This window comes from Lepisma saccharinum, chromosome 4, assembly GCF_977018435.1.
Source record: "Lepisma saccharinum chromosome 4, izLepSacc3.1, whole genome shotgun sequence".
In the NCBI taxonomy this organism is placed as follows: domain Eukaryota; kingdom Metazoa; phylum Arthropoda; class Insecta; order Zygentoma; family Lepismatidae; genus Lepisma; species Lepisma saccharinum.
Window position 1 is genome coordinate 103,732,553 of NC_139232.1, and position 12,188 is coordinate 103,744,740.

General features: G+C 37.6%; 1 protein-coding gene across 1 annotated transcript in view; it reads right to left on the minus strand.

Annotated features, from left to right (window-relative positions):
- Positions 1–4,849: 4,849 nt before the first annotated feature.
- Positions 4,850–12,188, minus strand: part of LOC145986690 (aminopeptidase N-like) — a 120,197-nt gene continuing 112,858 nt past the window's right edge. The window contains exon 11 of the mRNA XM_083121003.1: positions 4,850–5,209. Coding sequence (XP_082977129.1) covers positions 5,039–5,209 — 171 coding nt within the window. The 3' untranslated portion in view covers positions 4,850–5,038. The remainder of the gene's footprint in view (positions 5,210–12,188) is intronic.

The window sequence follows — 12,188 nt, forward strand, 5'->3', positions numbered from 1 at the left end:
CTGTTTATCAGAGGCCAAAATTGGGGATGGGGCTAAGACAGTTTACTTTGTCTTGGTAGACAAGTCTTTAACATTACGAGAGACCTTAGTGAGTGGGTCAAAAGTAGTTTACCAAAACTTTTCCTGTTGTATTGGGGATATTTCTGTACTATGTGCGACTCATGCAACTTTTGTTTGCTGTACTTGTTGCATAATTTGCGCACTGTTAGGTGGGTGAAATCAGTCTGCTCTACAGGGTCAACGAAGTTAGTAATAAGGTGCGTTTTATACAGCGTATACTGATACAGGTGTAGATTGAATTATATCTTGTGCAAATATGCTTTATAAAGAAACAAATTACCGCAGTACTTGTTGAGGCCATTGTACGAGTTCATGTATGTATTATAGTATAGCTTGTAGTTTGGCCCAACAATATTGTTGACAAAACTTTTAAATTCGTTTTGAAAATTTCGTGCCACTACCGGTGGACGTTTCCCTCGTATAACGGCCGTTTGATCCATTTTCCCCAGTGTTGTTCGAAACTTATTCTAACTACTTAATCTGTTCATTGCGATGTGTTCATCTTCCAATAGCCCCTCCCAGTTCTTGTTAATGGTACTGATGACCTCATAGTGGTAATCAAAGCCTTATGATCAATGAAGATTGTAGGTAAAGGCAGGGCCGGATTAACCTATGGGCAACTGGGGCAATTGCCCCGGGGTCCCCACCATAAGGAAGCTGTGAAGGGCCTCCACCAAAAAATATTTTAACCAACTGGCTATCCTTGTGAAAAATTACATAAGAGGTTGTATTCTAAAAATCAAAAACTTTAATATTGTCGTATGTCTACACTCTTCTGAATCCAATTGTAGCATTGCTCTCAGTCGATCTGTTTGTAGATATCTGAAGCTCAGTATACTTTATACCATGAATTCATTTGGCTGTGGAAATAAGGCACACTTATTCAAACAAGCAATTCTCAGATACGATTAAGATAATAAATAATCCTACGAAGTACATAACTTTCTTTCGTTAATAACATCGTATTAGAACTGTGAATTTTTCTATGGAAAAAATTTGTCGAGATACTAGCGCTCTCTCTCGGTGCATCAATGGACTCTCACGGCAGATGTTGCCCCTGGAAATCGCATTGTTAGCCGTCTTCTGGAATGACATTTTAGAGAGATTTGATGCTACGAACAAAACACTTCAGGATCCAAAGTTAGTTTTTAAGTCTGCCATTGACATTTTGAGATCTTTAAGATGTTCGTAGAATCAAAAAGGGACTCGTTTTCTGAGTATGAGGTGATAGCCAGAAGAAGTGGCACAGAAGAGTACAATAAGGAACACTCACGTCAGGGGGTGAGAAACGTCCGACTGAATCCTCTTGACTATGAAAATGAACCCCAAATCCATCTCTCGCCTAATGAACATTTCAGAGTGGAAAATTTTCTACCGGTGATTGATCAAATCACCTCATCACTCGCAGACAGGATTTTCCCCTATGAAACTGTCGCAAAGAGGTTCAGTATTCTAAATGAACTTGCGGTGGCAACTCCATCACAAATTACATCTGCAGCTCGCGAGCTTGTGAGCATCTAGGAGGAGGATCTGGAACTCTCCCTAGAGAATGAGCTGATACAGTTTGCACACTTAGTAAGCAGTAGCAATGTCAAACATCAGGAAGTCATCCAAATGGAACTGTCTATATATAATATTGTATGTAAGGACCCGTTCCGCAGTACATTCATTTCCCAATGTCGAAATTCTCTTTAGAATGTATTTGGTTTTAATGATAACAAATTGCAGCGGAGAAAGATCTTTCTCAAAAATGAAGTTAGTGGAAAACATACTTCGTGCTGCCATGGGACAGGATTGCTTCTCCAATCTTTGTTTATTAATCATTGAACATGAACTTCTTCTGAATTGGACTTCGATGATATAGTAGTTGAATTTTCGACGAAATGACAAGAAAAGTGTGTCTACTATAAGTGTTAAGCGTTTGGGAATTTTCTTGAAAACAGTGTAGTTACTACAATGTCCACAATGAACCTGTCGGTAATTGTCCAGTAGATGGACCGTGCATATGTAGTGACATATTTACCCTTAATTGTAAATAATTTTATTTATAATAAATTATGTACATAAATACAGTCTACTGCTCAGTTCTCTGTTTTCGTCTAAACCCCCTTAGTATTTACTATATATTGTAGTTAAGGTGTACACTTTTCATAATATACTGTACACATTTAGACACAGAATTTTGGTGTTCATTCTTCATAATATACTGTAGACATTTAGACGCAGAATTTTATTGCTGCTATAGTGCTACAATTTTCGTCCTGGAACTTTATTTTACTGCGATATTCTCCTGCAAACCTATCTGCGATATGTTCGATTGTGAATTACTACTGATTCCAAAATCAAATCTACCACTTCAACTGCTGAAAATTGGTGGTTAACATATTGAGCTAATAAAGCTCCTAGTAAAATAATAAAAAAATTGGGGCCTTCACAAAGCATTTTGCCCAGGGGCATCCACAAACCTTGATACGACCCTGGGTAAAGGTCTAACTTATGTAATTGTTGATTTCAACTCGTGGGAAATGTAACCCCTATCTAGTCGTAAAGCAGTATTTGAGATAACGTATGTATATCCTCATGCATCCCACACATCCTTAACTTTTAATTTATGGGCTAAGTATTTAAGATGTAGTAAAAAGTTGCACACAATTGAAGTCCCCTGCAAGGAACAAGGAGCTTGCACTCCCAGCGATGCTATGCGGTACGTATTGCACATAAAAATTACGTCTCTCTCTTCGGTATCGTGATCCTGAAGGACCATAGACGTTAACTATTGACAAGGACCCCATTCTTCCGTTAGGGTCATTTTTAACTTTGGTGAAGGCTAATCCTTTACGTACTAAAATTGCTGTGTTTCCTGTGCTACTGGGAGTGTAATTATTATACTTGATATATATGTGATGGCAATCTAAGTACTTTCTAACGACTTCAGGCAGTAGTGCTCCGTCAATACTTGAGTTTTGAAGAAATCTACGGAGAGACTTTAACTTTGTTTCACTTTGCATTTTATATATATTTATGTTTGCCACCCGTATCACTTGCGTTTCTATTATCCTATTTAACACTACAACTAACCAAATTAGAACTAGTGTACACTTTATGTTGTTTATATTCCTCAAATTATTTGTTACACTGGTCGTCGTTTCCATGTACCACTTTCCTCACTTCCAGCACCGGTGTTGGTTAACACTGTGACGACTTCCTGAGGAGTTATACTGAACTTTGAAGCACTGTTCTGGTAGTAGTTTCCCATTTTTCTGGTGGAACGTCATTTAGCTACTGAATTTGCTTTTCCTCTAATTTGTGTTTCGGTTTTCTTTTAAGCCTACTTTGAATTAACTTTACTTTGTTGCTGGTGTCGCTTTAGTAGTTTGAGAACAAGTCACTGTCTTCTTCAGATTCCCTTTTCTCATTTTGGGGATTGGTGGGTGGGTCGGCTTGCTGTGGAAGGGGGTGAGGGTGGGGGATGTTGGTTTTCTGCTTCTCTTCACTAACTGTGGTGGTTGTTGTTGGTTCTCTTCATGAATTTTGGTTATCGTGTTTTTGGTTTCGATCTCTGGTGTCCGTTCTTGTTGTTCGTGTTCCTTGGCGTTGTGACTCTGGTAGATGGGTTGCTGCTCCTTCTGCTGTTCGGTTGCTTGCAGTTGTGATGTGCTTGCTGTTTCCTACATTCCCGTCACTGATCAGTTTGTTCACAACGGCATCACTGTAAGTTTTATTTGCCAGTGTTCGCACATGCAATGCAGTAAATTTCGCCGTTAGCAGGTAGATCTCGAATGATCATTGGAGCCACTCACACATAGAGGCCTGACCAGAATTGATCAAGTAAGCTTTATAATCATTAAAAGCCAAATAATAATAATAATAATAATAATAATAATAATTGAATAGGCTTTTTCAAGAATGACTTTATAAACCGTACGCCACTGTGCACTGGGTATCGGAATTTTGTGCTCCACGTTTCATCGGGAACATCTACAGTGCCGTATTCACATAGTTTTTCACGCACTTGCATATTATGCACTTCCACTGGTAAATACTATACGAATTAATATCACTACCCTACCTGCATCGCTAAATATCACATACGCAACCATCCCATTATCGTAGATGGTTCATTTCACCGTGGTATTGTTCAAGCAATTTCGTCGCTGTTCGCAGTTGCACTAGTTTCAAATAAACACATCTTCCATTTGTCGGAATCTGTATTGCCAAGATTTCGTAGATGTTAAGGCTAAACTCTCCACATAAAAATTCATGATCGTCCATTTCACTGGGTTTTGCAAACCAGACTCAAAATTTATCAGTATGGTATTTTCTAGAATCATATTTCTCTTTAATTTTTCGATAAACAAAAGCACTAACACAGTTCTTGTCCTATTACTCACTTGCCCCGTTCTCGGCGCCTCACGGTATTGCTGCACTCACGTCAGCTAAGCCGCGAGGAATGAACCTTCATGACGCGTCCTCACGCACGAACTAGCGTGGAACACCTATGTGACCGACTTTACAGCTCGCAGTTCCCACCGCCGCGGTGGCTGGGAAACAACGAATCAGCGATCAATTAAATTCTCTTAGACTGACATAAGACATTTTTCGAGTCACAAGGCACCGAAAGTTCCGGGAGAGGCGAAACAAATGTGCGTCGGATACACAGCATGTTGTCAAACGTCCTGTAAAAAAGGAGAAAGAGACCAATGCTGCCCACGGAGGGAGAGACTAATTCTAAAATATAAAACGAAATCCAAATGGTCAAGAACACACGAGTACAATAAAAACACTGATGCATGCAAACTGTGATTGTATTATATACCAGTTGATATAATGATACAATTAATGACAATAGTCGGTACTCTGTGTAAGATTATACTACAATATAAAAACGTGAACAATAGATAAATATTTTGAATGCTGTTGAATTTAATTGTTATGTCACATTGACCAGAACACTATGGAAGAATTGGCCGGAAAGAACTTATAAGTTTTCGTTCTCGAATTCCCTGTTAATTTCTTCCAACACTTCCTTTATTACACCGACGTCCTCTTCTGTCCATTGAATCCTCATCTTGTCTCTTGACAGCCGTTCGACAATCTGTTCTTCTTCAGAACCAAATTCTCCTTTGTGATCGTCGTAAAATTTCTTCGCCTGCAGACAAAGGAATGTCTAATTAGGAACTGGAACATATCTATTATACACAGACCTACTTTAGGCTGAGCGACCCAAGTAATATTAATATCAAAGATACTTATGATTATATGATTTGCTCCGATTTTGGGTGGAATGAAAACGTTCCTACTGTGAGCCACTAGCCTCACCGTGATTCAAGTCCCTATCGTTACCATGATTCCGGACAGTCTTCAATCCAGAAACTTCCTCCAGGGGAAGGATACCAAACTTCGAGGGAAGGGAATGTCAAGGGCATCGAATTGTAACACCAATAAAATCAACACTAATATTTCAAAAATCCCCTTACTTCTGACATGTTAATAAATTAAGTTTAAATTTCGATACGATTGGACAAGCACGTCAAACTATTCCACAGCAAATTGATTAACGGCTAATCGTTGAAATATCTGCAAGAAGTTGAGATTCCATACCACAATTGAAATTCAATTGCACGTTCATATGATTGAGTTTCGGTAAAATATAATTTTATTACAATTTCCTAGTTAGCAAAACGAACTATATTAAAATATATTCATTCCTTTGACATTTAATTATAAGTCGTGTATGACAAGAAAGTCTCAAACAGTACGTTCTATTAAAGTTGATGATAGAAAAGGTGAACATGGTTGTCAAATTTCTTATCTACTGTCCGAATGCTCTGCCACGTTACTGAAAAATTTTGGGAAGTGGGGGACATTTTATCCCCCCTCCGGTCATCACTGATTCAGGAATAATTAATTTCGAACAACCACGAGATATTTATATCTTTCTGTTCTAATTCAAATTTGCTCTACGTCATTTTATGCTTAGATAGACTAATCAGGATTGAAGTGGGATTCGAAACAATGTAATATGCCTCCAAGGGGATCGAACACTGCGCACGATCATTACAAGGAAACAGTGTTTCGATCGGAAAGAAATATTAAATGTAATCTTACCTCTGAGTGAAAGAACAATAATAATAATTCTAAAGAGAGAAATTCGAAATTTCCTCAAGATTGTTGCTAAAATTGTTGATGCACGCCAATTGCATTTAGATTTATTCTAGGATATAAGAGGGGGGATACTCACTTCTCTAGCTAGAAAAAGTCCCAGTACTTTCAGTCCCAGTTCAGGAAGATCAGTTTCCCTCTGACAACCACGTGTTAAATCCATGTCGAGCCCAAAATACCCTCCCCTCAAACCTTTCCCACCAATAGCGTTCGTATTAGTGTTGCTCACGAGACGAGACGAGACGAGACTTTGGTCTGTCCCGTCCCGTCTCGTGAAAATGCTGTCTCGTCTCGTGTCTCATCTCGAAAATATTCGTTTGTCCCGTCTCGTGTGCCGTCTCGAAGGGTTCTGTCCTGTCTCGTCTCGTCCCGTCTCGTTTTGTCTCGTCTCGTCTCGTAAAAGTGATCCGGGATATCATGCCAACAAAAGTCAAAAGTAGCAGAAACACGAAATATTTTTCCGGAAAGTGGGATAAAACTCCAAATATTTTACACATTGCGTGGTGAGAATAAATAAGGTTCATTAATCATGAGGACATTAATATTAAAAATGCAGTTTGTTGGTTACTGATTGCTAGGTATCTTATGAAATCTACCTTGTGGTTTTTCTGGCTTCCATACAAGAGTGCTCTTTTCATTACTGCTATACCTTTTGGAAGTTTTGAAATGTTTTCCACTAGACCTTCTTTCTTCCTGAATGTCGAACTTCCGTGCACTATGAAAATGTATATTTCTTCTTTAAATTCTAAGATTGGCGATCGGGAGCAACAAAAAAGTTTTTAAATGTGTAGTACGAACACAAAAGACTATTTAAAATTTCAATACTCAGTATATTACAAATAGAAAGCATTTCTTGTTTTTAATATTGTTAAACATCTTCTATGACATAAGTTTCAAAAAGTGTTTCTTTTTGATATTGTGCTGTTTCTTATGCTCAGCTTATGACGCACATTCTTCTTTGTTTTCTCTTTAGCCTCTAAGTCAGATACCACCACCGCTTGATCTAATTTATCCTTCGGCAGGCACGCATCTAGAAATATATGTCGGGGGAGGGTGTCCGAGCCAAGTGTTTCAGAAAAAATGATAATAATAACATTAACGACAACAATTAAGCCAATGTTTAAATTAATACATTAATATAATTCATAGGTCTATTCACTTGAATATGTAAATTAATCAATTCTATTATTGTTATTACATGAAATGTTACAAAGATTGTAGAAGCATAGTAATATAACAGCACGAATATTAGCTAATATCTAGCTTACGTGTAGTTAAGATCGCCTAAATTTGCATAAAAGCAACTGTCCTGGCAAGAAGTTTAATGTCAAAAAAGGTGATGAATTGAATATTTGCTAAATAACAAAAAAGGATGTTAAGTCCACTTGACGAAAAATAAAATTCCTGATTAATATTTTATTCTCATTATTATAAGTAGTAGTGTACATACATCTTCATTGATACTGTCATTCAAAGCCGTATGATCGCAATAAAATCCTTGTTCGGCATAAAAATGTAACCCTCGATTATGTTAAAGAAATATATTTTTTGTTTAGCTAGAGCAAGGCCCCAGGAGGATGCAAGAAGCCGTTCCTGCAAAAGTGTATGTTGTACGAAGCGAAGAAACGTGACAAAACCACCACGTATGGAAGGCAAACCTACATATATTTTATATTGCACATTTACAGAGCCGTGCCTCCTGAAGTTATAAAAATCCCAACTCCAATTATTCTTTTAGACATGCTATAGTTGAATAAAATATGTTTAGATGAACCAAAAGTGCATCATTATCAGATTATACATATAACGTGTTATTGGAATCAACATATTTGTGTAAATTGGGTGCCTCCCCGATTACGTAGTAATAACGTCGAGGTCTTGTAATCAAGGGTCCCCGCGTTCGATACCCAATGGAGGCACAAAGTGGATCGGATCGCACTTTAAACTGTAGGTCGGTTCGCGACTTAACCTATTTGTGAATCAAGTGGACTTAAAACCCAATATCAACCTTAAGAATATTAGAACCCACTAATTCACCCGCAGCTAAGTCAAATTTCACATATCCCTCTTCATCCTCGTTCATAGACTTCCTGCAATACTCTTGTGCATGTGGGTTGCATCCCACCAGGTGCGAGAAATGTGAAGAATTATTCTTTCCCTGTATTTCTTTTCATAAGAGTAAGGCTAAATTCTCGGTTTATCTGAACTTTTAAAAAATGTGCAAAATACGTCCCTATCTTTAAACAACCACCCTTTCTCATGTATGTGGTTGTTTACCTACGATAAAATGAAGGAAACAACTCTCAAGTCTCAACAGTTATAATTTTTTGCTTAAATTTCCTATAATTTATACAAACAGTAGCACACATCACGTCCTTTGGTGCAACACTGTCAACAGCTAATGTTACTTTACTCGTCCTAATAAATTTACTTCCAACCAGTGACGGCGCCAGGGAAATGTGACTGGGGGGCGGAAAGCTGGCAACAAAATATTGTAAGGGGGCAGTAACATTAAAACGCCCGAAATTATATAATTATTATTATAATAATAATAATAATTATTATTATTATTATAATTATAATAATAATTATTATTATTACTATTATTATTATTATATTCATGTATGGTGTTTTGTGTTTGTCTTTTATTTAGAGTGGAAGTTTACTGCCTAAAATTACTTCTTGATTACGAGTTTATCTCCACATGATTCGTTTTAATAAAGACATTAATTCTTTTTTATTGATAAGTTGCGTTGTCTCTAGTGGCCTATTTCAGTATTGGAAGACATTCATAATTTTATAATTCATCGTCTTTCTTGAGATGAAACTAGTGATATAAATATTTTAGTTATAAAATAAAAATATAAATGACGAAAAAATGCTTCGAAGAGTTTAATTTTCTTGCAAAATAAACGTGACGTTGGAAGTTATGAATCTTCTTAAGTACAGAAACAATGTGAGGCACTTCTCCTGTAGGAGAATTCTGCTCTATGTGCTTCGGAGAACACATTGCCCACCTTTGGTACGTCCAGGACTTGACATTTCTTCTCAATGGAAAGAACAGCCAAATGAGGCAGTTTGCATCCAGCATCCTGTTTCGAGCAAGCCTTTTCAAAGATTTTAAGGACAACCATCTTCGTAATGCTGAAGAGTTTTGGCCAAAATTTGTGTTGCACCTTTCAGGGAAATGTTATCACAGGATAAAAAAATCACACAAAGGTTACAGTTATCTCATAATTCAAGAAATATTCTGACCCTGGCATTACTTACTCTTACTCTACCACTCCAACGTATGTCTGTGCTGCACAATTACAGGCACCTATGGGGTTCTTCGATTTTGATATGTACGAGAAAGAGCGAACCTCATCCAATGATTGAAGAGGGGCAAATCCTAATAAGCATTCTTTTACCTGCCCGCGATATGTTTTGAATCGAATTTTAAGTGTAATTTGCATTTTAAGGTTCATGTTCAATACATTTCCAAATAATATCCCCTCATTAACTTCAAGAGTATCGAAGAAATTCACTTTGTTACGGTTTCCTCTGACTCATCATCTCGAAACGCAAGTCCGTGAATAGTAAGAAACCGCGATGAATCCATAACAAACTGACATGTGGTGTCGGGTTTTCTTCGATCACCTTTGGTCCTGGGTTCGATACCCAGTGGAGGCACTTTAAACTATTAGTCCAATCCCGGTTGGCTTTTCTGTGCATGAAGTGGACTTAAAACTTCAAATTAATCAACCAACCAAATTTTGAATCAACTTTGAATGTCTTTTAATAATTAGCTTTGTCACTAACGACCACGATTAGAATAAATTGAACGTAATACAGAAGATGTCTTGTGGTCCTGAAAATATTCGTGATGTTTTAGAACCATCCACATTCAACACTTTTTCCCATTTCTTAAGACTGGTTAAAACTTAGGTTAATCTCGGCTATTACAGGACATAAAGAATGAGAAATCACCTATGCCCAGGTCGGCGCTCGAATCTTGAACGAAAGTCACATACACATAGCTATATATATACTAAACAAATTAATATTTGTTAATCATGTTGGTATTATAAGCAGGAAAGTGATATCATGCAGAATACACCTCTTTGAATAGGTGAAAATCGTCATACTCTTATGAATGAACTCTCTTATTATTCGATATTTAATTAACTTCAGTTGGAGGGCCCGAGGGGGGGAGAAGTGTCTGACATGGGGCGTCCCCCTGCCTCCTCTCGGTTCGTCACTGCTTCCAACCCTCTAACAACTTCGCTGCTGATAGCCTCACCTTCGAAATGGAAGCTTGTGTGTCGGCGAATAATACAAAGCACTTGTGTTCACTGTCCCTCTTTCATTCAAAGTCTGCCGTTTTCCTTTTCAGCTTTTCCTGCAAAACTTCCTGTCAGCAAGCAAAGCAAATTACAGAATGTTTATTGCCCCTCCCTTGCATCAACCTTCATTCCTACTTTAGGCCTGGATTTATTTCACTTACCCGCTACTGAAGGTCAACCTCGCCCCTATGTTTGGTGTTTACCCCCTGAAGCAACGGTGTCCATTGTTCAAAGCGAAACCTCTGTCAGCGAGGAACGGCGAAAAATAGTCTCGGAATACACCCTGGCCGTAAACAGGCTCCCGCCACCCTGGCATTGGTGTCAGCTTCCCTCTGAAGTTTGATAAAATTACTTTGTGAAATTTGTTTAGTAACAATTGAAAATGTAGACAGTAGATACTACATGTATTTTGCTCATAAACTTGAAGGCTAAATTCACAGAATAAGAAGAACAGCTACAACATTCCTTCATCTGATTTACAGAAAGGCTAATCGGGACTGGACCCACACTTTAAAGTGGGATTCAAATCACTATGTTCCTTCACCGGGTATCGAACCCGGCACCCCTTGATTACAAGGTGACGACGCTACCACTGTACCATCGGGGAGTCCCCATAGAACAACGTTTCCTTCTACGACGATTATACAGAACTTAGTGCACTTCCTTCATTTGAAATCTATTCTATATCAGACTCAGTATTTCGTTATTACAATCCAAGGAATAATATTTTCTTTAAATAAGAAATAAATAAATAATAAAAGCATTGGAAATAATCTTCAAACGGACGTAAAAAAATCAAATCCAACCACCTGTAGAATGCCTGAGGGAAACAACAAGAATTTTCTCAACAAAGACATTTCCGAAATTTCCATAACATTCTAAAAATTTCGCAACCTGTGCAAATAATCATGTGGTAAAATCTTGTCATGGTTAACTGTAAACACTAAAATCACCAAATCACTTCTTTCCATAATACCCGTATTTTCTCCTCCTCTTTAGCTCTCAGCTGTTCGGAGTGGGATAATGCAAGATTATTTGTCCCTAATTATCTCTTTCTCTTAGTGTTGCTAATATCTTGGACTCCTTAATAACTTTCCCAACAACTCCTTAACAATTTGTACTGCCATGTTTCCCACAATGTTTTTCCTACTTCCTAATAACAATCACTTCTGTACACCCTTTGATGTAAAAATTAAATAATAATAATAAACCATATCCGTCGGTCCGTTCATCTTTCCAACCTATAGAGCTGAGACTGTTTTTACAAGATAAACCTCGGACGCAGACATTCCACGATCTTTTGGCCCCTCCTTCCACCTTCTCTACCTGCCCTTTTACTTGATGTTATTCAGAATTGCATTAGTATCTGGAGTACTATCGTAACATAAAATTATTAACCTGAAATGAATTGAGAAATAAAAATTAGGAGTAACCCTGTGTTTCGAAAGAGTATAGAAAATAAGTTTAGGTATTCATTCATTCATTCCTCTCTCTAGAATAGCCTTCTTTTGACTTAACACGCGCTTATCAACGTTTCTAATTGAAATACCTTTTTCCAAGCAAACAAGTATTTGCAACTGATTAAATATTATGCTTTTATTTTTTCGAGACATTCGAGACGAGACGAGACTTTTCAAAAGC